Below are 26,658 nucleotides of genomic sequence, written 5' to 3' on the forward strand. Positions count from 1 at the left end.
GGAATGAGGAACCCATAGGCTAACTGAACCTGACTGAGGACCAATTCCTTCCCTAACAGTGATACCAAGAGTAGATGAGCCAGATCAGCTCTGTGTTCTAATTATAGTTGCAGAACCAACAGAAGTGAGATAACAAAGTTTTGCTTCTTTACAAATTTCTGGTACTTTGTATAGTCAAACATCTTAGGATCTTTGCCATTTGTCAACAGAACACACACACACACACACACACACACACACACACACAGACTTGTCTCTGGAATCTGATCTTCACAGAGTGATGTTTATCAGTGACTGTGTTTTATAAATATAAATAGTCTGTTCCCCAGGAAGGCATGTAGCAGATGGAGCATGATGATGCATTTAGACACTCCCTATGTGGACTGCCACAAAAGGTGAATTCAATCCAGTGCCCATAGCCTGAGGTTTCACACTTAGGTGTTTTAAGTAGACTGGTTGGGTAGCCGTGTCTTCATAGCGGTACACTTTCTTCTGTTATTCTTAGGTAGTTCTGTTGCTATCACTGTTGATAGTATGTTTTAGCTTTTCATCAAAGTATGAACAGAATTTTTCATCAAAGATTTAATCACATCACATTTGTATAAAGCACATCTTTCTCATACTTCGTGTTTGTTCGTGTATGTGCATGTGTGTGTGCAGAGGCTAGAAGTCAACATCGGATGTCTTCCTCTATTGCTTTCCACCTTATTTTTAACTTATTTATGTGTATGTGTGTGGGCCTGCATAAGTTTACGTGCACCAGCTGCATGCAGGAGCCAGTGGAGGCCAGAAGAGGGCATAGGATCCTCTAGGACTAGAGTTATAGGTGGTAAGGAGCTGCAGGAAACAGCTGTGGTTACACCTGCAGTGTAGGTCCTCTGAGAGCAGTAAGCACTCTCTATCCAGTCCACCCACCTTATTTTTTGAGATTATCTCTTGACCAAACCTGAAATTCATTAGTTCATCTAAGCTGGCTGGCCAGAGAGCTCCAGCTTCTACCTGTTTCTGCCTCTGCTCCCAGCACTGGGATTACAGGCATACGCCCCCGTACCTGCCTTCTTAGGTGGGTGCTGGAGACCTGAACTCAGGTCCTCAGTGCTTGCGTGGCAAGTGCTTGGTCAGCCGAGCCGTCTCCCCAACTCCTTTCTCGTCCTTTTTAATGCCATGATTTGGGGGTAGAGGGGTTGGAGAGCTCTTAGAGTGAATTCAGTCCTCTTCTGTGGGTTCATCTGAGCCTCTTGAGTGCATAACCAGATCTACATGAACACCAGACCAGAGCCTGGCTTACGATAGGTGTCCAACATTCACAGACCTGGAAAGTCATTCCATTTTCACACCATTCGGGATTTCAAATCTTTTCAAAGCAAAGAACAGCCAAAGAGTGAAACATTTCTTACTCTCACATTAAGAATGCTTCCCTGGGGCTGGAGAGATGGTTTAGAGGTTAAGAGCACTGTATGCTCTTGCAGAGCACCTAGTTCAGTTCCTAGCACCCACCTGGCAGCTAACAACCATTCGTAACTCCAGTTCCAGGGGAATCCTATGTCCTTTTCTGACCTGTAGGCACTGCACAACACAAGTGCACTTACACACATGGCAGGCAATACACTCCTACACATAAAATAATAAAAATAAAAATAAAACAGAAAGAATGCTTCCCATTTGGCCAGTGTGGATTCTGCTGCATGGTGTTTCTTCTTCCTGAGCATCTTGATTTTGTATATCTGACATCCACCTCTGATCTTCCCAGAAATGTTTCTTCAGCTGGAAACTGCTGTGTCTTGTTTTAGAAGCCACCACCCTGCCCAGCCGCTTTTATAACCTACAGATTAGTTAAATGGAAATAGGTAAAAATTGTAAAGTTTCCAATACTACCCGCCGCTTTCAAAGTAATAGTTGTCCCAAGAGTCAGCTTAAAATATTTCTTAAGTTTCTATGGAATGTTGGTCTGCCTAACTCCTTAGTTGTCAGGAACAGATTAGCAAGTCAGTACTGAAAGGGAAGAGGCCACCAAGGTAACAGCACGGAACTGGAAGCAGAATTTAGTGTTTTGTTCTGTTTTGGCAAACTGCAAAAAAGGCCTGCTCCCATCTCTGTTGAGCTCAGTTTTAAGCCTGACAGTAAATCTGCCTATGAGGAGGTGGTTCACAGTTCACAGTGGTTGTCAGAAAATGTTCTAATAATCTACCACTAGTTCTTTCTAGTTCTAAGAACTTTACTAATGTGTGCTGTGTATATATAATAGACCAGCATGTCGGGCCATTAATAACAGTCTACCTTCACCTCCAAAGGTAATTAATTTAGCCTGTGCTTTTAATTAGGATCCCTTCTTATGATCCCAAAATACAAGAATAAACTCAAATGGAAGGTCTTCTAACAAGAGAGGATATTGAGGCTTCAGTCTAAAACACTGTTTTTAATCTCTTATGTCTCAGAAGTTGGCCTCTGGACTGAACTGTGAGCCAAACCAAAGCTCCTCAGTGTTGGAGGAGACAGTAATATAGGAATTGCATTAGGTTTATCCTTAAGTTCCTTGTAATTCTGCTGTGTGGAAGAATCTCCATGAAAAAATTGGGAAAACATATTATATGTAGGAGAACTCAATATTTAATGAGGAATCATTAAGTCTGACTTTTAGAATATTTTTAAGAAGCATGATGGTATTTTTGTTACACAGTAATCTTTGTAAGATTTGTTGTTGTTTATGTCTATGAGTGTTTTCCAGTGCTACCTGCCTGCCTGGTAGTGGAGGCCAGAAGAGGACATCAGAGTCCCTGCAACTGGAGTTAACACACAGTTGTGGGTGCTGGAACCAAACCTGAGTCATCTGCAAGAGCAGCACTTGCTCTTCTAACCACTGAGCCGTCTCTCCAGCCCTGTAGTAGTCTTTTAATTCCCCACGAAAGCATGCTTTTAATAGTTAACCTTCATTTCTAGTAGGCTCATCTTCACCAAAAGTATCTGAGAATGTTTGGATCTTAGGTGAATTCAACATTGTATATTGCATAAAATGTGCTTCTCTCCTGACCCATTTGTGTTCCTTGACTTGGTGAAAGGTCACTTTTTGCCTTTATTCCCAAGCCTGCGAGAAAGCTTGATAACTTTTTTCCTCATCTTTCGCAGACTAATTGGTCATTGCGTCTACCAGCTTTTCCATGTGAAGTTCCCACATCTCCTGTGCTAAGTGGCCATGGTCACTACCTAGCCCAGGCCACTCAGGTACCTTTAGCAACCTGCAGCTCTTCTTACTGTCTCCAGCCTTGTGCCCCTCCAGTCTACTTTGTGTGCTGCATTTGAAATGGTCTTTCCAGGAGACCAGTTAGGTCATGTCACCTCAGTGCCCTTGGCCTTGGAGAGCACTGACCACTGAGCTCAGAGAGGCCCTTCCCTTTCTGGTCTCTCCCTCACACTCTGTCTCACAGCTTCCTGCCACACCAAAGCTGTCTTAGAACCTTTGATACACTTCTGAGCCTCCGGGATCTTCTTGCACGGCTCCCTTACTAATCCCTCAGGTCCTCCTAGCTGGTATGCGGTCAGCGCAGTCAGTGCTTGCTGAGGAGGGTGAATGAAAAGGCCCCTGCACGGTACTGCTCTATAGGTTGAGTGTGACGAGGTGTGAGGCTGGAGCTCTCTGGGGTACTCGGTGGATAGCAGTTGAAGGTTCCTGAATTAGAGCCCCGCCAGGGCCAGGATTGCAACCTCTTCGGCCATACAGTCCAATGTTTGTTCCATGTTTCATCTCTTTAATCTTCAGAGACTAAAAGATCTGGATTTAGTTACAAACTTTGCCATTAAGTGATTTTGTGACGTTGGACATTTGATGGAATCTCTGCTTCTCATATGCAGAATGAGGATTGGTACATCCTGTGGACACACTGCACAGATCAGAGGAGCTCTTGTGTCCAAATGTTAGATTGCAAGCATTTGTTTATTTTTATTATTAGTAAGATAAACATCAGCGAGCTCGGGTGAGATGGGTTAAAGCCCATAGAGAGCCATCTTTTGCGCATTCAGGGCACTGTGGCCTGTGACCACACATGTTTGCTTCTTTCAACACAGTGATGCACTTACAGTCTGTCCCTCAGCGCTGCAGATGACTTTGTAACAGAAAGTATGTGGAAAGGCTGAGTGTTTTGTCCCCATCTACCATCTGGGTAATAGTCTGACCCTCCCCTGGTTCTAATTTACCCAGTGATAGATGATGTAAATTTGGATGTAAGTCAGTAACCAAGAGGGCTATGTGGTGGGTGGGGACAGCTTAGAGGCTGCTGGAAGCCTGTGTGTGGAGCTCTGCAATGGCAGGGAGAGGAGAGCGAGCAGTTCTGCCAGTTAACCTAATGGCACAGCTGGCACAACGCAGGGTGCCTGGGTTACAGCCTTGAATGGGTCATTAGTTCCCATCTTCCTCTGAGCAATTCATGTTGTAAAGAGAGACAGGCAGGCAAATAAACACTGAAGATATTAAAATGTAACAAGAGTATTTCTTAGAATCTATTTTTCTCTCCAAATGGGAATATGACACCTATTTGTAAAGAGAAATGGCCCTGTCTGTCTTTCTTGTTGAGACAGTGTGCTGAGGTGCTGCTGTGTGTGACCGTTTTTTCACACATGTGGTATGACATCTTCTATTGAACTGGCTTATAGAAACAAGGCAGTAATTCTGCATTTTTTAGCAGATGCCAGCACGGAAATAAATTGTCCCTGTGCCAGAGGAAAAGCGTGCCTTGCTTTTCGTGTTTCTGGAGCCTTACGTGTCTTGCTGGTTCCCTGCTGAGCTGTAGCTCTCAGCAGCTAAAGAAGGGCCCTCAATGAAGAAGTTAAACCTGGGTATAATTGGGGCTGGGCTCTGCTGTGGGAGCCTGGCATGTTCTCCTGGCTGCCGCTTCTTTCCTATAAAACGAACCATGATTTGGGCTTTGTACTTAACTCCTTTTTTCCAACAAGATTTGAAGTCACTAAAACTTAACATTGCAGAATTTGTTGTGGTGTATGAAGAGGAAACAGTATACGGTTGGAAGCCAAGACCCATGTTAAGATTCCTTACTTTCCGCTTTGGGGGTTTTCTGGCTTCACCCTTCTCAATGTTTGGCTTTCTTTCAGTTTTCACATGCCCTTTGCATTGGAGGTAGATTTTCGTTGGGTGGTTCTTTCATCCAACCTGTTGGCCATCACTGGCCTATGTGAATTCATGGAGCTTCCTCCATAATTCCTGTATGTTGCCCCCCCCCCCGTGCGCACGCGCCACAAATATGCTTTATGACCCAAGTTTATTTTTTATATTATTCTGTTTTTGAAAATGTTGTGGTGCCTTTAAAGATCATATGTGTCCTTGTCTTGGGAAATCTTCGAGCGTTCCTACTACATAGTCATTCCGTTTCATATCTTATTGGAAAATTATTATAATGGCTTCGTAACTTAGTTGCTTTAAGCATGTTTTGGTTTGGTAAGGTTTTTTTTTTTTAAGTTACTCTTTAACACATACAAAAATCTTTTATTTTAAGATGGGAAGAATATCCACTAAACAAATAAGTAACCCTGAAGAAAACAGTGCCAAGAGCTTGGTCTTCACCAACAGCGCAAACTCTAATGGATTGATCGTCCACTCATTCATATCTGCCAAGCTACGTGTTGTCTGATGCCTGAGATGTGTGATAAGCAAGAGTCAGGATCTTTGCTCTTTACCTGGGAAGTCTGTTCAGGCACTTGGCAGGAATCAGTTCATTCTTGTTCTCCCCCGCCCCCAAATCTGCCAGGAAGGCTATACGCTGAGTGTGGGGACCCAGAGCTATTCAACAGAGGAACTGTTGGCAGAGTGGCCTGACACTAGCAGGCTTAGCTCATCTGAAGCTGGTCAGTTATTTCTCGAACCAACTGTCTGGAAGGGGTTAGTGTTTTCCTGATAGTAAACTAAATAAGGCAAGACACCCCTCAGCTCTGGCTGCCGTGGAGCAGGTGTTCAACAAACAAGCCTTAGGGGCAGCCTTCCTCCTGGGGAGTAACTACCCCCAGGAGCATAGAGCACGCATTACCTTCACTAGTGAGTAGCTTGCGGGGGAGTCTGGCAAAGGAGACTGTTTTGGAGATGTGGAGTTCTGGCAGGAAGTAAATGGTGGGTTATATATAAAATTCTAGACTAATGATAGCTATCACTTACGGAAACTCTAGTGTGCGCACGAGTTAGCTTTGTGTTTTCTACATTTTATTTCCTCATACAAGGTAGGTGCGGTTTTCAGAGAAGGAAATAGGCTTGTTTCTTCACTGAGACTTGCCTGACTCCTGCATAAAGCTACAGTTTTCTTGACCACAGCCCACTGTCTTCCTGGCTACAGTTGGGCAGTGGGATACATGTGATGCACACTTAGGTGGTCAGACCAGCAGCAGCGGTTCACTTCCGGCCCTGTTAGGCACTCGATCTAACTTTCCTTGCTGTCATTTGTCAGTTGCTTACTCCTCCTCACAACAGCCCTTCCTTGAATAGCTGTCTTCCTTCCCTTGGAAAGGTTTCTTTGAATGCCATCTCAAACAAGAGACCAACAATCCGGGGTATTAGACTGCTTTTGTACAGTAAAAGGAAATAACTCTGGATGAAGACGTCTCACCATTCTGGAGTCTGCTTCCAACTCCATGCCCAGGACCTTGCTTGAATGGCTGAGAAGAGTGTTTAGAAGCCTCAGGTGCTCAGCTTTCTCTGGGGAGAAAGCTAGTTACAGGAACAAACGACCACAGTAGCATCCTGGCTGCTCCACAAAGATGGAGTGCTCATTGCTGGGCAAGCATGTCAAGTGCCCACTTTCCTGCAAGGCCAAGGATGGTGGCAGGTAGGGGGCATGAGGGTGGGCGTCCATGAAAGTGGAGGTGTGGAACCTTTTGGCACAGTGCCCTCAACAGATGGCGAACTTCTGTTTCTCCAGCTGGGCCTCTCACTAGTAGGTTTCTTCCCTCATCCAGCTGCAAGTTGCACAGAAGAGAGGGATACGACAACTTATTTTGTGACACACAGTATATGACTACATAAAATGTGCACATGCTCACATCTGCACATTAGATCGGATGTAAAACATCTGTAAACTGTTGTGTCTTGATTTTAAGTTTTTAAGTAGCAGAGTAACCTCTGCAAGCCAGTGTCTTCTGGTGTTTTGAAACCTGAAGAGCTAATAATGAACAAAGCCGTTAGTACGTAAGTTATGCTCATTAATGGCAAAGGTTATTAGATCTGGGAATAGCACCTTGCCTGGAATACAAGGCCTGGTGTGTAAATATTTGCTAAGTGACTAGATACACAAAGACCTGGTGGTCTGACAGCCCGGTACCTCAAGGGAGCTCACAGCCCCTGAGTGATGGAAACAACTGAAAGAGTTGTGCAGGAGGATGGGTCTCAACATGAGAAGGCATGTACGGTGGGCCGGGAAGTCTGGCTGTGCTCATTCTGTGAAGCAATCAAGAGTCAGTGAATAGTTTGTGAACAAACATTATTGAGTTGTCCCCAGAGAGATGAGAAGACAGAGCCCACCTGAAGGCTCTGACCTTTGATGCAAGCAAAAGATTCTCTTATTGAGAAAAGCAGAAGGCCAGCAAGGGGGTAGCCATGGCCAGGAATCCCAAGCGGTAAAGCAGGGTCTTTTCCCAGGGCCAGTGGTCTCTTGTTGACATCCAGGAGCTGGGCCAGGGGAGGGCTCAGAGAAAGGGATACGCTCAACTAATCATTGAAAAGAACCAACCAAAATATGGGTGTCCAGTGACCCCCTAGGAGTCTGCTGAGGGCAGGAACCTTAGTTTTCAAGGATAACTCCAGAGCAAGAAGCCTCTGATGAATTTGCCCTACAAGAGCTCAGGTTAAACAGGGCTCCAGGAAAGGAACCTCCTTCTCCTCGTGCTCCCATCTCACCTCTGCCTCTCCACTGAGCTCCTTTCCCTGCTTTGTTCTCAGTTACTTGTTTAGTGTCTGCCTCCCACTAGAGAGCATTCTTCCTAAGGGTGGACACCATCCGTTTGGCTCAGTTTATCTCCCTAGCACCTAGGTTCTTGCCTGGTACCTGGTACTTAATAAATTCTTTACAAGTGGAAAGAACTGTTTTCATCTTACATGAAATTTCAGGGATGGGGTGGTGGCTCAGTGGTTAAAGCACTTGCTGCACAAGCTTGAGGGGCATCCCCAGAACTCATGTAAATGCTCAGTGGGTGTGGTAACCTGCTTTAATTCCAGCCTTGGAAGTCAGAGATGGGCAGCGGCTGAGGAGAGATGGGAAAGAGGGTTGGGGGAGGGGTCTCAGAGCAAGCTGGCTGTATTCAGGAGCTCTGAGACGCTGCCTTAATGATTCAGGTGGAAAAACCATCAGCCTCAGGCCTCCACCTACATAGGCACCCCTACATGTGTACACACACTCACACATACCCACATGCATATGTGCCCGTACACATGCACACCAGTACACACGAAAGGAAAAGAATTACAAATGACCTTTTTAGTTTATCATTTTTCCCTTTTAGGTTTTATTTTCTCTTCAATCAAATTTTGAAATCCTCAAGCATTAGAATCACATTTTTTCTCTTGAAGAAAGCATTCTTTTGTTCTCTCTACAGTTTATGGGGCCAGAATAAGGCTGGGATGTGTAGGCAGATTTGTGTAACATTGCTGTAGACTGAGTTACCAGCTTGGTAGCTTGACCTGGAGCTTGCACAATAAATAAAGCATTCGTAGAATCGCTGTAAGGCAATAGTGAGGCCTTTGTATAGCATTTCATGGGGCTTTTCTTATTTGACTCTCAGAATGATCCCGTAAGCTGGAGCAAGAGTGCACACACTATTTCATACAGAAGAGCCCGTGGTCGGTCACATGTGGGGTTGGTAGAGGCAGGCTTTAACCCATGTCTGTCTCCTGTTTCCAAACAGATCAGAAGGTGTGTCCTTTTCTTACCCTTCTCTCTGAGAAAATAGAATTTGCTTGAATTTCTTTTTCCTAAAGGGCATGGCTTTCATGTCAGGAATTTGCCTGTTTTTGTTTGCAAAGTGGTAATGCGAGTGTTTTTAAGGAATATAGATGTAATTCAGGAGTCAAATATAGTGCATTCATTTATAAAAACCCTTATGTACATGGATGAACTATATAAATTATATCTTCATATGGAATTTCTAAGGAACATTGTTCTATAGAATAGAAATATTACCGAATTTAGTACTTAAATTTTCTCATGTTAGATACTTGCTTGGGACATGCAAGTCTTTTTTTTTTTTTTTTTTTTTTTTTTTAAAAAAAAACTTTGCTCCTTTGTAGCCCCAACTGACCTGGAACTTTATATGGAAACCAGGCTGGCCTTGAACTCACAGAGGTCCACCTGCCTCGTGCCTCTGCCTCCCGAGTGCTGGGATTAAAGGCGTGCACCATCAAGCAGGGCTACTTAAGCAACTTTTATTGCACCTGTAAATGGGAAAGCCCCCTGCAGCTTTTTGCTACTTTAACACCCCCCCCCCAGTCTTTTAGGGATTAGATAAGCACTCCCAAATACTTTCAACGTTTTTGGCCTTTGGAACAGAGTATGTTTCTAAGAGGCACAAGGACATTTTGACTTTTAGCCAAGAAACTGGCTACTTTTCTTTGAAGTCTTTTTACCCTAACTGCCTAGCCAATTAATTCATACCTCCTATTCCCATCCTCTGAAGAGGTTACCCAAATTATTGATAGGGAATCAGGGCACAGACTGCTCTGGCTTCTTCCATGCTGAATGGAGATGCAGGGTGAGGCAATTAGAGTACCCCTCCAGTGGGTCTATCTAAAAGACCCTCAAATTGCATAATTCTTATCTGTAGGGAGAAAAGGTCCTTGACCAGTGAATGAGGGATGTGAAGGAGAAGTAAAGGCAAGAATAGTTAGCATTACAAGTTCTAGACAGAGAACCAGAAAAAAGTCAGAACAGGACAAATTTCAAATGCTCATATTAGAAGCCATTAGGATTTCTTGACGAGAGCTTCCAAAAGCATCCCTCTATTGGGTTCTTCCTCATTTTTCTTTTGTCTGCCAAGGCTGGACTCACGACTGATGGACTCAAGATTTGTTTTCAGGCACTTTGATAGCTGTTGGAGTTGCTAGAATCAGTGTCAGTTCCCTCTCAAAGACTTCTAGAGAAGAGGAGAAAACAACTTTAGCCGTCATTTTAGAACAGTGATGGGTTTGGGGACGTGCAGGTCTTAAGTGCGTTTAGTGACTCGGTGCACTTTCATAAAGTAGAAGAAATTCATCTTATACTTTGGAAACTTCCCTCACTAGAAGGTTTGGTTTTCTGAGCTCAGATGGCTCAGGACTAGAAAAGCTTCAAATCTTCCACAAATGCAGCTGCATTCTCTCAGCTGTCAGGTTTTCTGTTCTCAAACTGTGTCACAAACTGCCATTTTGTAGCAAAAGCAGAACATAAGAAAATAAATAAGATACCATAAATGGGTGGAGAATTTTTTGATTGAAATTTTGTTTCCCATTTTGGGCGAGGAAAAGGACTTAAAATGCCCATTTCATTCCAAATAAAGATTTAAAATGGTAACAGAAAACATTTAAAGGAGTACCTCCAGATATGCATGGAAATTACAGGCCCAATTTAGTCAATACTTATAACCCATGCAAGAGAAAATGTTCTAAACCAGAAACAAAGAGAACTAACTAGAACTGAGCACAGGTCACTGTGACTCTCCAGCCTTTAGGAGGTAGTGAGGGGAGGGAGGACCTTAAGAGTCTGACTGGAGTCCACACAGCACACCCAGAGGCCAGAGCCAACCCTTCCTGTGCTACTGTGACCCCAGGCCACCTCTCTGGCTGACCACTTTGGGACACATGCAAGTCGCCAGCACTGATCTTTTTTGAGAATTAACAGGGCACTAAGCCTTCTTAGGATCACATTTGTTGGCTCACAACCCTGAGAGGCAGGAATAATTATCCGCACTTCACAAATGAAGAAGCAAATAACCAATGCATCAATTCTGTATTTAGAATGAAAAGTAGAAATACCTCCCTTTCAATTTCTATCTCACATTTCATCAATCTTTTTAGTTTGTACCTGTATTTCATGACAAATTGAAAGTCTTGGGGCCTAGAATGTAGCTCATTAGTAGAATGTTTGTCTAGCATGCATAAGGCCCTGGGTTCTGTCCTTAACACTGCAAATAGTAATCATTATCACCATCACAACAATAATCAGGTATGTTTTCAGTGGGGTCTCTGCTGACACTTAACGTTATATCCGTATTGTGCTTTGCTGCATCAGATCTCTGACTGCTCTTCTAACCTTTAACACTATTCCCCATCAGTCCTTTCTTTATACTGTACATCACAGTAGCATTAGCTTTGAAATGTCCCTTTGCTGCCATGGCAATATATGGCCGGTGCTTGTATTGTTCAAACCAAGAGTTGACTTTCTGCAGATTGCAGAGCAGACTTTAAGCCCTTGAGCATTTGGGAGATGGCAGCTCTGTCTATAGGAAGATGCTGGTCCACAGACATCTGTGTTGACTGTCTAGACAAATGATGGGACAGAGAGTTTCAGAACGAGAGCTGAGCCTTTGAACAGTGTGTATGTTTACTCATGGTAAGAGAAATACATACCACCACACAACCACGAATGATAGAACACTTGGGAAAGGACACAGCGAAGCAATCGCTCTCCTTGGCAGGAGGCTCTGGTGGGGAACAGCAGCAAGTGGGTTACTTCCCGAGGTGCATCCTTCCCAAGCCCCTCGGAATGTGTACACACTTAAGTTCCCAGGTGTGGAGTCAACATAAGTTGATACAGAAATAAAACCTGTTCCTTTCAGGTGGAAACTGCATCTGATGTGTGGACTGTTAAGGTGTGCTGGCATTTTAAAAAGCAGGAATGTAATTTACCAGCACCTTCTTACTTTCATATTGTAGAGCATGTGGCGTCTGTTGAGCCTTACAGGAATCTTCATTTTAAGATAAGGCAACTGGAGCTCAGAGACATTATGATTAGCCTGAATTTGCTAGTTAGAGTGAATATGCACTATAATACATTTATTAACCTACTAGTTAGCTGAAGACACAACCCTGGAATCCAGGCCTTCCACTTCCAGTCAAATGCAGTCAGTTGGTGATTGCTGAGACAGAACTCAGAAAAATGGTGCCTCCTCCTGAGGGACACAGGGAAAAGTATAATTCCCACAGGAAAGAGAAAAGATTTTAAGATGCTCCCATGGACTAGGTGTGCAGCTCAGTTGTAGAGTGTGTGCCTCCTGCACAAGGTCCTCAGTTCTATCCTCAGAACTGAATCAATTGCTCTCCTGTAGTAGAGCAATTTAAAGAAGAGAAAGAATTAGCTTTTCAAGTTTAATGTCTGGATAAAGAGGTATAGTGTATACCTCATAGAATTTTGTCCCCAAGTTACAGAATTTGATGCTGTGGCATATCCACCTGAATTAGCTTGCCACATTCCTCCTTCTCTTAAAAGAAAGGCTTTACACAAACTTTATTTTCTGTAAAATATGTATGATAACTTAGATGATTCCAGACAATTGTCAGGTGACTTATATGTCCTTATGGACTGAGTAAATAGCCAGAGAGGAAGTGACTTGCCCAGGTAAGAATTCCTAGAGCCCACTTGGCCAGCCTCCAGTCTGTAGGAAGTATCCAACAGCAGTAACAGAGTTGCATTGTGGCACCAGGCATGGCCCTTCCCACCAACAGCTTCATGGTAGAAGGAAACTTGAATGCTAAAAGGACCTGAGTTTTCATCCTAACCAGCCAAGTGAAGCAGTCATTCTCAGAGAGATGCAGTCGAGTCCACACACAATTGCTACAGAGACTTTTTTTTTCAATTAAATAGCACTCTATATGGAAAATTTCATAGTAAAACTTAGATAAATATTTCATGTAGCATCTTAAGATGAAATCATTTATAATACTTTTAGTGCTCTGGTTCCTGTTTGTTTTCAGATTGGCAAAGCAAACATTTTCTATGATGATTTGTATGTGGAAGCTGCCAATTGAGCCCAATTTCATAAGACTTATATTTATAAATAAATGGGTTAGGAACTAGGTCTACTTTAATTTTATGTCTCTTTAGACAGAAGCTGTGTGAAAAGATCTCATTTTTAGCTGGATATGGTGGCGCACACCTGTAAGCCCAGCACTGAAGATCAGAGGCAAGCAGATCTTTGGTTTCAAGGCCAGCCTAGGCTACAGAGAGAGTTCCACGCCAACCAGGGCTACGTAGTGAAACTTTGTCTTTAAATAAAATCTCATTTTTGTTTGTAGGAAATGCAAACCCTGCTCTTTGTGACCATATAGCATGTTTACTGTCCCAGGTTTACACTGCCAGAGGTGCAGGCTTGTCTGGAAATGCAACCCTGGGTTCTGCTCTGAAGAGGCACATCCTGCCTCTTCCCAGCCAGAGTTACCACTCAAACTAGCCCACCCTCAGATCTGAGCGTTGTCTCAGGCTGCCTTCCTTAGATGCTACTTTGATAACATATACTCCTGTTGGCCTGAGCTACTCAAGCACATATTCCTGGCATCATAATTCCACATAATTTGAATATGTATTTTCTTGGTACATTTGAAACACCTGTTTATCAAGTGCCTACTATGCTGTGCTCAGCATACCCTCAAGTGTATGGAGTCCCATCTAGATATCAAAAAATGGTTTTAGGGGGCTGGAGAGATGGCTCAGCAGTTAAGAATACTGGTTGTTCTTGCAGAAGACCCATACCCACATAGCAGCTAACAACTGTCTATAACTCCAGTCCCAGGCGATCCGACAGCCTCTTCTGACCTCTGAGGGTATTGCACGACACAGGTAAACTTACCTACACGCAGACAATACACGTATACACATAAAAATAATAAAAAAAATTTTTAAATGGTTTTTGGTTGGGAAAGGTGCTGCACAGTGGTCATCCCCACACTTGGGAGGTTGAAATGGAGGATCACTGCAAGTTGCAGGCCATCCACAGTTACATAGGGAGACTTTGTTTCAAAATAAATAAATATATAAATAAACCAGCCGGTTTTGGATGAATCCCATGTGCGATCCACTCTCAAGACACTCAGGTTGCAGCACTGAGGACGACATGGTCTTTGCCTTGTGGTGCTTTTTCGTATGGAAGAGAAAGGATGAGCGTGTCAGAACAGGGCCTGGGGAGATGGCTTCTGGGCAGAATGCTTTCTGTGCAGGCTTGAAGTCTGGAGTTCAGATCTCCAAACCCACATAAAAGCCAGGTTGATATGGCAGCTAGCTGCCTGTAATCTCGGCACTCATGTGGCAGCCAGTGGATCCCTGGGGCAAGCTGTAGCTGAACTAGCCAGAATTTCTGAGTTCCTGGTCCAGTGAGAGACCCTAAATAAGGAACTTAGTGAGGGAGGAAGATACCAGACATCAACTTTGGACTCCTACATGTGTGCATAGATATATGCTACCACTCATCACATATACATAATAAAGCAGTGCTTACAGGGTATAGAAGGTGCTAAAAAAAAAAAAAAAAAAAAAAAAAGTAGGTGAGAGAGAGATGGTGATGAAGGTGATGTGCCTTGAGGTTGGCTGGTCAGGGAAGGCTGGCCTGGAAGAAGAAAGGGACTCGACATATGAAGAGCCATCCAAGGAGTGTGAACAGGAGAGAGAAAGTTTTGCTGGCATGGACCTTGAAGTTATCTGCTGGGTAGGACAAGAAGACTAGTGGGTGTCGGTAGAGGGAGAGAAAGCTGTAGTAAAGGGAGTTGAATGAGAGGCAGCCCTCTAACCACATAAGACCTCAGGTAATGCTAGATGTTGGTGGTGTAGTTCAAGGTACAGTGGGAAGCTTTGAAAGTCTGTACGTGGGTGAAGGAGTTAGTTACTCTGATATACTCTTTTTATTCCTGAAAGTTAATTCTTATAGCTCCATAGTAAAGGAATGAGGCGGGGGAGGGGGGTGCTGGAGTGCTTCGAGCAGGCGCAGCTGGCACTGGGCTTTGTAGAAGAGGAAATAAAAAGAGGAGCCACTCGGTGTACATCGGATGTGGTCATTAAGGCAGGCTGATGGATCGACAGTGCGTGAGAGAAAGAAGGGATTTCTGACAAGCATCAGGGCATGAGGTACCATATACAGAGTGGAGATGACAGCTGGCAGAGTAGATCTGAGGGAGGGAGCTGGAGAGTCAGAACATAGATGGATTGGGGTCTCCTGCCAGCATGTGTGAGGCAGCTCTTCATGGGCCCTCAAGTTGTTGCCCTAGGAACTGAGGAGGGAAGCTGAGAGTGCAAGGGATGGAGGTTTGGGGTCAGGTGGCAGAGACCTGTACTCTACAGCACATACCCAGCCCAGGCCTGCATGAATGGAGGTTGCCTAGCTCTTCCTGTTGTGTCTGTGGGAGCCTTACCAGTGAGGGTTGTTATGGTGTCTTACTGTTCACCCCCTTTCCTTGGAATTTCCTTTAGTCAAGGCCACCATCAACTGGTTTCCCAGGAACTCCAGCAGCATTCAGGATTAAGACCCAGGGAAGGGGACATGCACCCTCCCAGATCTTCCACCCTGAGTGTGAGATATCTTTGGACGTTTCTTTAGGGGACTCTTCACAGCACCATCCCTTTCCATCCACCTTCCACATACTCCTGTGGGCACTTTTGTGGATGCAGAGGCCATGAGACACTTGCATTTACATGTTTCTGTTTGTATCCCATGTAGGTTTTATGGCAGGCACTCAGAGAAACCCTCAGATGTCTCAGTATGGACCTCAACAGACAGGACCGTCCATGTCGCCTCACCCTTCTCCTGGGGGCCAGATGCATCCTGGCATGAGTAGCTTCCAGCAGAGTAACTCAAGTGGCACCTATGGTCCACAGATGAGCCAATATGGACCCCAAGGTAACAAAGCAAAATGTCCAAAATGCATGGCTTTGGTTGGGCGCTGGGAATTTCCTTAATATGCTTATCCTTCGAAGTCCTAATAGTATACTCATATGTTAGAATTCTGTTGCGAAGACAGATTGAGAGGTTAATACAGACCCATGATGATAGGAAGGATAGGTAAAGCCTCTATTCCTTAGTGTTTAGGAGTTGGACTCTGGATAAGGATCCTCATGTGAGTGGTATTCTTGAAGGAGTGCCACTCCATGACATAGTTCCAAATGCTAATGGAGAAAAGGGTACAACTTTGTCCTCAGAAAGTTTCTCAACTCATGTGCACTTCTGATTTTACACACACAGAGACACACAACAGCTCCCACTTCCCCCATCCCCATGTCCTCACAGGACACAGCCCGACACGGATGCAGGTCTGAGAGTGGACGGTGAGGGAGAAGTTAGAAAATGTGTGGAGCCATACCACATGTACTGTTCCCACGATGTCGTCCTCCTGGTGGGCTGTGTGTCAGATGCATGTAGAGCCCTTTGATCAGGGTTCCTACATTATATTTTGTGTACTGAAATTAGACATTAATGGATCATTTGGAAAGACTGAGATAACTTGGCATAATTCCTGGGGTTCCTTATATCTGAGAATACTCAGAGCATCCAGAGAAGACAGGTGCCCCAAGGAAGGCATAGAAATGCTTCCTCCTATAGCTGGCCAGACCTGCCACAGGAAGCCATGCCTCTTATCTGGGTTTGTGTCTGTTTAGTCAGCAAGTGGTGATGAGGCTCCAGGAGCCTGGCCAGCAGCCTGAGGCTGAGCCAGTGTCCTGGAGGCCCAGGTACCTGCACTTTCCCACCTGCGTTTCAGGGGCTAGTGCTTCACAGTTGGAAAGTGATGTACCAGGGTCTTGAAGTGTTACCAGTACGGCAGTTTCTTTACCTCAGATTTCTCTATTTTGCTTCCCAGCTACTTCTGTTGTTAGGAGAACTCTTGAAACACCTCAGTAAACCCTCTGGATAGTCCTTTCTGCCTTTGTCACGCACATGTGGGCAGGGTGGAAGGTGGCTTAGAGTTTGGCATGGCTGACTTCACACCTTGGTGCTAATCCAGCAAGCCTTGGACATGATGAGTACCACTTACTGAAGTGCAGTCAGTCCTTGTCAGGAGCCCGCCTGTCCACCCCCTTACCTGGCCTGAGTAGGCTCTTCACAACCAAAACCAGGCTCCTAACTATTAGAGAAAGGTGGTTTATAAGTTGTAGTAGGTACAGAAAATGTGGGCTTTTCCTCAGAATGTCACCAGGAACAAGTGGGAGTCCTGTTCTCAGAACTGGGGCTCTGAAGGAGGGTCTAGGCCTTGACCTCACACCACACAGGCTTCATGCAGTCTTCAGAAGTGACCTATGTGCTTCATGATTCCATCTTGGATCCTCTGAGCAGTGTTTTGTCATAAACCTCCAGAATCTCTATAGGCACTGAGAGCAGGGAAGGCAGCTTCTGTGGAATGGATATCCTTTTTTTATAAATCCCTCAATTTCTCCAAATCATTGAATTTGATAATTCTTCATTGAAGAGTACTGAGTTCCAGAAAATTCTCCTGAGAACTGCTATGTGTCTTTGGAAAATTGCGCTATGAATTTCTGTTCCTTGGAAGGAGGCAAACTTGTTACATTGCCTAAGAGTTGCTTCCACTCCCAGAGTTCTTTGAACCAGTTTTGCTTTAATTCCAGGGCCCTTTATATTGACTCAGCCTCGGGATCCCTGTGTGCCAGTTGGCTGTTCCTCAGTGTAGGCTTTTTGTGGGTTTCTTAGTACAGATTGACAACAGAAACAGTGTGAAGCAAGGATGATGTTGCCACACCTGGCAGTCTTGTGTATGCGGGCTTTCTGCCCAGAACCCTCATCTCCGGCCCTCTGAGCTTTTCTTCTCTCCCGTGTGGCAGCAGTGCCACATCTGCTCTGAGGCGTAGCCCCTCCTGGGGTCCCACTCTGACACCAGTGAGCTTAAAATGTCCTGGCTTTGCACCTGTTCAAATCCCAGCCCTTCCCTTGTCTCTGCATACTCTGAGAGACAGGAAATGGTGTAAGTGTTCAAGTCATGGAATGTTCCTGCCTATGCATTTCTCTGGCATTCAATTTAGGCAGAGACCCCTAAATGAGGGGCTTTCTCTTCCCCCTCCCCCCCTCCTCCTCCACTTCTTAATTACGTACTCATATGCATTATCAGTAGAGTATTTGGTTAGCGTCTCTTCTGGTTACATTGCAGTATCTCTGGAAAGAGACAGCCCTGGAAAGACCAGTCACTAGTCTCCCCTGCAGTCTGTTAACACCATAGCTTTCTTCTGGAGTTGAGTTATTATAAGAGCTCTCAGTGGAAGACATTTTCCAGCCTCTTTGGCTAACCCACTTTACTGTCAGGTGTAGCACCTCCAAATTGTTATTAGTAAAAACAACCTGGGCCAGATATGGTGGATCATGTCCATAATCCCAACATTCAGGAGGCAGAGGCAGGGGGATCACTGCAAATTCAGGGTCAGCCTGGGCTACACAGGCAGTTCCAGAGCAGCCTAGACTATATAGCAAGAGACTCTCTCCAAAACTCAGCACCAGCCAGCATGTCTTAATCGTGCTACCTGAGTACAAGGTACTGTCATGAGCACTGCTGACATTTGAGCCAGGGACTAGGTACTATTTGTACACCACTTTTCTGAGGGAGAAACTGAACCACAGAGCAGATGAGTGTTTCGTCCAGGTGCAGTGACTGGTTGGCCCGTTCTGAGTGACCAGGACCACGAGTTGCAGATAAGAAAACCAAACCTTGAGAGGTTGAGTCATGCACCCCTGTCCCCAGAGGCAGCACTGGCAGGGCCAGGCTTCGAACCCAGGGAAAGTAATTGCTGGGTCCACTCCATGGTCACTGGTTGTCCCCAGGCTTCAAATGTCCCCATCTTCACTGTGCAGTTCAGTGTACCATGAGGGACACATAGACTAACCTGTGTCCAAGAAGCAAAGAACATTTGGAGACCACGGGACTGAAAATGTATCAGACATACTAAGGAAGCACCAAGCATAGTGGGTCACAGATGTGATCCCAGCATTTGAGACCTGAAGCAGGAGGATTGCTGTAAGGATTGCTGTAAGGTTGAGCCCAGCCGTGGCTACAGAGTGAAACCCTGACTCAAAAATTAAGTTAATTAATTAAAATTTTAAAGCTTATAAAAAGAAACGCAAGACAATTAGAAGAACCATTCCTGCAAAGTACAGAGGGTAGGAAATGTTAGAAATACATATTAATGCTACAAAATCATATTATTAAATAAATAAGATGAAACCAAGCTAAGTGTGTAAAAATGTTTAATTACAGTATATTTTATGAAATAGCACTTTTCTACCTTCAAGCAAGCACATGTAATAACTACCCTTGCTAAGTGTTTACAAGGAGAGAGGGCCTCAGGGACTCACTTTTGCAAATAGAAAGGAGTTATGTAATTTAAATTAATTATTAATGATAAATTTGGAGAAAAAGAGGGCAAAACTCAGTTTGTTCTTAATATCCTTTTTATTTCATTTTGTGTTCTAGAAAAGCATCTCACACAGACCATCCACAAATAATTCTTTTGTAAAAACTAAGGGTCTGGCCTGTTTGCTAGAAATAAGCAGTATTACCTTAGGCAAGTTGCAGTCATTCTGAGTTGAGGTTCCCACCGGTTACCACTAGTGGGAAAGCATCTGGATTCTGCGCAGACCACCAGACTGTTAACAGAGGTTGTATATTGGCACCGCCCGCTTTTAAGCCTTCATTTTTATAGTGTGTATGTAGGGCACAGGACTCGGTAAACCTGAGCTTTATTTTTCCGTTACTTTGGCACAGATATTTTCACAAAAGGGTTTTCTTTAAAATAATGAGATACCGATCTGAAATCTTTGATTTTCCTTCATTTCTCACAAATTTCGCCAAAGCAAACTTCAAATGGTGCTCCATTAGAATGAATGCAGTATCAAAATAGCGAATTACATGATAATTTTGCAACTATTTCAGTTCCAGTGGAGTACGGTGTAAATGTCAGAAGCTGTCAGCCTGCTAGCCACTTGAGAGTCCCACATGGTGCCTCATGTCACCATGACCCAGGCTTTCTAGCTCTGCTCTTATAAGGTCCCATCTCAGTCTGGACTCAGTGCACCCCGCCTTCTCAGAGGGGAGGTGCCTGCCTCCCCATCCCCCCACCATGCTGCTGGAGACCAGCAAACCAGAGTCTTTAGTTTTCCCACAGCTGTTTCTATTCAGGCCTTTCCTTCCTGGTCCTCATTTCATTTTGCCCCCTTGACACAGGTGTGTGCGCTGCTATACTAACCTTATTTAGATTGACACTCTTGGAGAAAGGATCAGTTCCATATCCTATACCTTTTTCTTTCATTAAAGGAATGGTCTAAACCTCTCTCTTATTAGCACTAGGAGGGACATGAAACTAGACCATTTTATTATTGCCCATGTGGTTAATGTAGCCGAGTCTTTTGGATGCTCAGATTTAGCCTTCAGATTACAAAATTTAAGCGTGACTATTTCTTAGACTGGTTACCGTCCTAATTTGATAAAATCCTGTGAATTAGAGGAGGAAAAAAAGCTTAAAAGTTCATGGTGCAAATCAGTATGAAAATGCTTGACTCCTATGAAGTCCTGGTTTTCCCGCCATACTGAAAGGCAGCAGCTTGCCCCATTGCCTGGCTAGACCCACTGCTGTAACCTGCCAGGTTTGGTCAGGGACAGCAAATGCACCTGTTGCTTGGCTTGATGTCTACACAAGGGGCCTTTGCCTAGAGCTGATAGCATAGCTTTGCCACTCATTAAATGTCTGTTTAAAAAGAAGTTACCTATGGAACCTCGTTTCACGAATCAGTGAGAATGTTTCCAAGTAGCCTGTCAGCACAATTCCCTAGCACAGCCAGAGCAACCCCTGTGAGTGCAAGATGTAGAGCTCCTGCAGTGCGTAGCCATGGGTCTCTTACTCACAGGCTTCTTGTTTCTCATCTCAAAGATGTGTACAAGGCTGACTACTGCTTTAGCGACACTCTGCGTACATACTCTTTCATGCCCTTGCTTACTCTGTCATCGCCTCTGAGGAACAGATGTGAACATCCCTCATCGTGTAGGCGTACGGTGCAGAGCTGTCACACCTGCTCACTGGTTAAAAACTTACCCATGATAGAAGTGTTTTTGTCTCCTTGTTGGGTTCTCTCTGCAGTGTCAGGTGTCCAGCAGTCATTAAAATCACTCAGATGTTTGTCCCTACAACACCCACAGAAGAGGGGTTGTCCCTGTCCATAGATGAGGAAACTGAGCTTTAGAGACAAGGAGCATTCTGAAGGCCACACACAGACCAGATCTGCCCTGACATCAGACTGGCATCTGGCTGTGCCCAGGTGTGCCCAGGGTCTGTGTCAGGAGTCAGCTTGGTGTTTTCTGAACCCGCAGTTCACACTCCGCATGGCCCGGTCTGCATCCCTCACCACCCTGTGGGCTGTCACAGTTTCATTCTCCCCGCAGCTCTCATCTCCAGGCGATGCACTCTGTGTTCTTTCTTTGGCCCGCCTCTGTCACCACAGTGACAGCCCTGTCTTCACTGCTGAAGGCCCAGCAGCTGCCACACAGCCTGGCGCTGAGAGCCAGTGAAGGACATGTCTTGGGTGTGAATGTTGCTAACAAGGAGGGAGTCAGAGCAGGTGTGGCTGGCCGCCCTGCCTGCATGCTTGGTGTGTGGACTCTCCGGTCCTGACAGAAAAGTGTAGTCTGTGGTGTCCGATCTTTGGGAGGTGAAACTAAAGCTAATTCCTGTCTAATTTTGTTCTCTCTTTTCTGTTTTAAACTTGTACTACTTTGTAATTAAGTTTTTAGGATAGTTGTTATTAACATAGGTAAAAATTAACTGACAAAGATAAAACACCAAAGTAACAACGTACGGTAATAGTACTTTTACAGACAATACAGAATGATTATAAATCTACTGTTTAAAGAATATGATGCTTTGTGTATCTGTTCAAAAAAAGCAAGTCATTATTTCTTCAAATAGTAGGATTTAGTAAAGTAGCTTAGCTTTCATTTTAAACCTCTATTTATGGTCTTCTTAACTACTTGATCTGTGGTCCAAAGAAGATTGTATGGTAGGTTTGAGTAGAAACAGTCGGAAGAAGTTTTTAATATAACTTTTTTTTTAATACAGAAAGTCATTCACTAGCAAATAAACACATACAAAAGTAATCATCTCTCATGAGCACAATGAAAATTAAAGCCACGGTGATTTCTGTTCCATGCCAGTTAGAATGGCCAGTACTTTTGAGCAATTGACAGCACCAGGTCCTGGCTGCTGTCAAGACCGGCCCTGCACTCTCTGGTGCTGTGTACACAGATCACATAACCACCCTTTGGCAGGCGCCTATGAAGTTAGAAGCACATTTACTATGCGACCCAACATGCTCCACACAAAACTGTTCACAATTGCCAAAAACGAGAAACAGTATTCACAGAGTGGAATGCTACTCACACATGTAGGCTGATTAGCACAGTGTGAAAGAGTCACAAGCCATAACACGAAGTGAAGAGAAGCCCAGTGCTAGAGGCTCTCCTGTGTGACCTGTTTGAAGCTGCAGGAACAGAGATCAGACCTGGCAAAGGTGTAGTCACAGGAGTAGAGTATAAAAGGGAAAAAGGGAACTTGTCATGATAACATTCTATATCTTAGTTGTGCTGAGGCCACAGGGCTGTATATGCTTGCCATTATGAGTAAATTATACTTCAGTCAATTTGACTTCATGCAGTCTAGAATGAAATGGCAACCCTCATTGGCTAAGAAGCAAGGTAAACACATACTTGGACCAAGTCATAAGTCTTTCTTACCTCATGTAGCTAGCTAATCACGCAGACTTTTGCTACACAAGGTTGAAGGTCTAATTTTAACATAGCTGCCTTTTGTCATCCTCGGTAGAGAAGAACAATATGGAGAACCTTGCACTTTGTACAGTCTTGAAACCTGGGACCAAGATCTTATGTGTGAGGGGAAACATTTAGTGGTTTAAGGACGTGAGCTTGAAATATTGATTATGACTACCAAATGTCAATGTTCAGGAATTGGATAAAAAGTTACTTGCAGCCCTCCTAAAATAATGGTGGTGACTTAATGGAGTCTAGCTGCTTCCTCTATCTGGTGCTTGAATATAACTCCTGGTTGACTGAAATCTGAATTCATTCGTGACTGATTTTCTAAAGCTGGCATGCCAAGATGAACCCACTTGAAAACGGTGGGCTCTCGGACTTGGCTGCAGGACCGGTCCAGCTGAGGTGGGCTGGCCCAGCATCTGCTGCCTTCATTGTGCCTAATGCTGCATCCATCTGTTTTCTGTCAGAGCCAGTGCCAACAAATTACTAATCTATTAGAGAAGCATGGGAAGAAGATTGCACTTCTCGTTCCTGGCTTTTCCTCTCATATTTTGCTTGGCTTACATATTTGGATTCTGTTTATTGGAGGAGGAAGACAGGCTATTGAGTATTTGGGGTTGGGGGTGGAACATGCTTCCCCATCCATTCATCTGGAAGGGTGGTAGGGAAGGTGGCTGATGTCTTGTGGCTCAATGCTGTGGGTGGCAACAGGGCTGACGGTGCTCTGCTTATACTCCTACCTGGTTCCCGTTAGCATCACACGTCCCTGAAGACAGTACCACTGTGCAGGGACATTAAGTAACTTGTGAAGGTTGTGCTGCCAGGCCATGTCAGAAGCAGGGCTCAGTCCTGATACTAAAGCCTGTGCTTCATCCCTTGCAACCTTAGAAGCTGTTTGGAGCCTTCAGAAGCTGTTTTTATCCAGGTACATGGGTTCAGGTGGCAAAATCTTTGACACTTTAAGGAAAAGAAAGGGGACTTTGTATTTCTTCTCCAAATAGAGGCCTCTATAATTAGAGCACTTCCCTGGACATGTAATTTTGAGTCAACCCAATTGATTGAAGGAAATAGACTAGGAGCTCAGGGCTAATGGTACCTGGTCAACACAGGCCTGCACATGGGAGTCATGTGACTGTGCCCCACACCTATCTCATTGACCAGAATGTTTTCCTGCCCAAATGGAGCCCCACTGTGAGCCAGCCCACAGTGGAAGTGTGGCTCTGGCTTTGTAATCCACAGAGGAATGTGGGCTTGGAGACGCAGTGGGTGTAGTACAGTCAGAAGGAGCCTGGGCCACTGTTTTCTCTGTGTTCCTCAAGATCCAGCCTTGATCAGCCTTAGATCCTCACCTCCAAAATGCGTCAGTCACAGCATGTCTCCTTCCCACTGTAAGCAAGAGCTCAACAGCATCAGGAACCTGCTTTCTGTAGGGAATGGTAGTGAGGGTGCAGTACAGTGTAGCTCGCAATGGCCACGTCTAAATGTTTGGTAGGTTTTTTTTCTTGTTCTTTTTTAAATATTTTTTATTATTGGTTTATTTTATGTGTATGAGTGTATTGCCTGCATGTATGTGAGTACACCTGTGTCGTGCAATGCCATAGAGGTCAGAAGACCGCGTCGGATTCCCCTGGAACTGGAGTTAAGGACGGTTTGTAGCTGCCATGTGGGTGTTGAGAATCGAACCCAGGTCCTCTGCAAGAGCAGTCAGTGCTCTTAACTGCTGAGCCATCTCTCCAGCCCCTAAATGTTTGTTTTAAAGCAAGATCAAGGTGTCATTTCAAAAGGAAAGGTGTTTTCACTGAAGAAAAAGGACTCTTAACCTTATGAGTCACTTTTAACATGTTGGGGGAGGGTGCAGAGTAGCCCCCGGGTGGTCATATGGATGTGTGGATCAATTACTTACATGCTCCCACTATAAATGAGCTTTTTTTTTTTTAAAGGAGCACTGTGTTTTACTGATCTTACAGATACTCTGCAGGTCAGGGAGGCTGTGAGGTCAGGGACCTCAATGAGGAGTCAGTGTTCTGCTAACTGGGATGAGTGCCCCTCGTACCTGCTCCCCCAGAACCCAGAAGGTGCTCTTCCGAAGGAATCCTGTAGGGGTTAAACACTCAAAAACCAATAATGAACTTTCTTCCTGCTGCAAGGGACTCTGCCAGCGGCCAGCAAGCAGGTAGACCATGGGCTGGGACACTCAGAAACAACAAAGAACTTTCTGAAAGGAACTTTGCAACTGTGAACAGTTTCAGTATGTTTTAAACCTTTGCTTGAAAACAATGTAAGTTTGATTACTTCTGTGCAGCCTGACTATGCAAAGTACCTGTGTTCCAGTCTGAGGAGTTGGCTGTCAGCCCACCTTGTGTGCACCTGGACACTGAGGTTCTTATGCATCTTTTACGCTCCTGTCTCCCGTTCCTCAGGTGGTCCTCTCGTTACTGAGCTCTGCAGGTCTGCCTGTCTCTGTGGAGTCCTCCCGAATCTGCCTTAACCCTTCCTAGTAGCATTTCAGCTAAGATACCACAGACTTGAGCCAGTGTAGCAGGTTATGGGCATTTCCCAGGACTGGTCTCTGTCAAAGGTCAGCAAATGACAGCCCTCTTTGACCTGCCACCTGCTTTGTAAATATGTACTTGCTGGAACTGTACGTGTCTTGGTGTGGATGCTTTGGAGCTATAGGGCTGTAGTGGCAGAGCTGAGTGGTTGGAATAGACGTGCCCTCAAAGTTCGAAATATTTACCCTCTGGCTCTTAGCAGAAATCCTGTGCCAGCCCATGTGCATGAATATTGACCATCATCTGTAAGTAGCAGCACAAATGTCATAGACAGTTGAAGAAGATTCACAGGGCGCACCTGACAGCAGGCACTCAGTGGGCTGAAAAATCTGTTGTACACCTGCAGATCTGTAGGTCATTCCACTTTACATGGGTGTATTTAAGCCCTGTTTATAGAGTAAGCTTTAAAGAGGCTGAACACGGTGCATTATGCTTACACGCCAAGCCGCACTCACACCCTGCGTGGATCACACCCTAGCTCTAGCTCGCTAGTTATTTGGGACAGGCACTTAGGTCTTTACTTCCAAAATGAGGGTTAGAGTATTCTTGAGCTTCGCGTAAGGTGTTGCTGAGTTGCCATGAAGAACTTGGAACAGAGCACATGATACATACTAAGTATCTGTGTTTTCTTCTTACGGATTCTTTTGTTGCTGCTGACAATCACTGAGAGGCTCCTTATCCTCAGAAGTGTGGACCTCCGGCCTGTGGGCTCCACTTCCCTGTGCCCACCCAGCCCACTTGCTCCTCAGTGACTGTCTGGACCATTCTCCTGCTGTGTGTGCATTGTTCCCCCTGATTAGTCTATGCTTGCTCCCCAACCTCACCCAGGGACCCCACCGTCTCATGCAGTGTTTGGGAGACTGTACCTGTGTGACAGGTCTTCAGAGGGTGACATCAGAGGAACTGTCTTTGTCTTAGAGGGAAAAGGAAAGGAAGAAAGCTGAGAGCAGGTTTCCCAAGAGTCCCCCTCAGAAAGCACAGGGCTAACCCAGTCCCCAGGACCTGAGAGTTCTGTTCCACTACCACTTGTTCAGAGAAAAGCCCACCACTCCCCACCACAGAGACCCCGCACCTCAATCCCAGTCAGATGGGCTCCCCCGTCACCATTTTTGTGGTTTTGCTTTTGTGATTTTTTTTCTTCACCCCCTCTTCCTCTGTCCCGCACACAGGAATATGCATGTACTCATGCGGAGTAAACTGGGAGCTTCCCAGGTACCAGTTTTTAATATGCCCCCTATGCTTAGAGCAGTTGCTGGCATTTTGCTGTCTGTTAGATGAATGGGAAGGTCTTCCAGAAAGTACTGGACTGACTGAGAAATTATGTCCAGATTCTACAGAGACTTGCCTTTTTAT

The 26,658-nt window shown here is 44.9% G+C and overlaps 1 protein-coding gene across 6 annotated transcripts in view; it reads left to right on the top strand.

Moving 5' to 3' along the window:
• Positions 1–26,658, top strand: part of Arid1b (AT-rich interaction domain 1B) — a 417,231-nt gene that overhangs the window by 323,366 nt on the left and 67,207 nt on the right. For all 6 annotated transcript variants that reach the window (XM_029566701.1, XM_029566702.1, XM_029566705.1 and 3 more), the window contains one exon: positions 15,658–15,837. In XM_029566701.1, coding sequence (XP_029422561.1) covers positions 15,658–15,837 — 180 coding nt within the window. The remainder of the gene's footprint in view (positions 1–15,657; positions 15,838–26,658) is intronic.

This window comes from Nannospalax galili, unplaced genomic scaffold (assembly GCF_000622305.1).
Source record: "Nannospalax galili isolate Female #2095 unplaced genomic scaffold, S.galili_v1.0 scaffold211, whole genome shotgun sequence".
Taxonomy (NCBI): Eukaryota; Metazoa; Chordata; class Mammalia; order Rodentia; family Spalacidae; genus Nannospalax; species Nannospalax galili.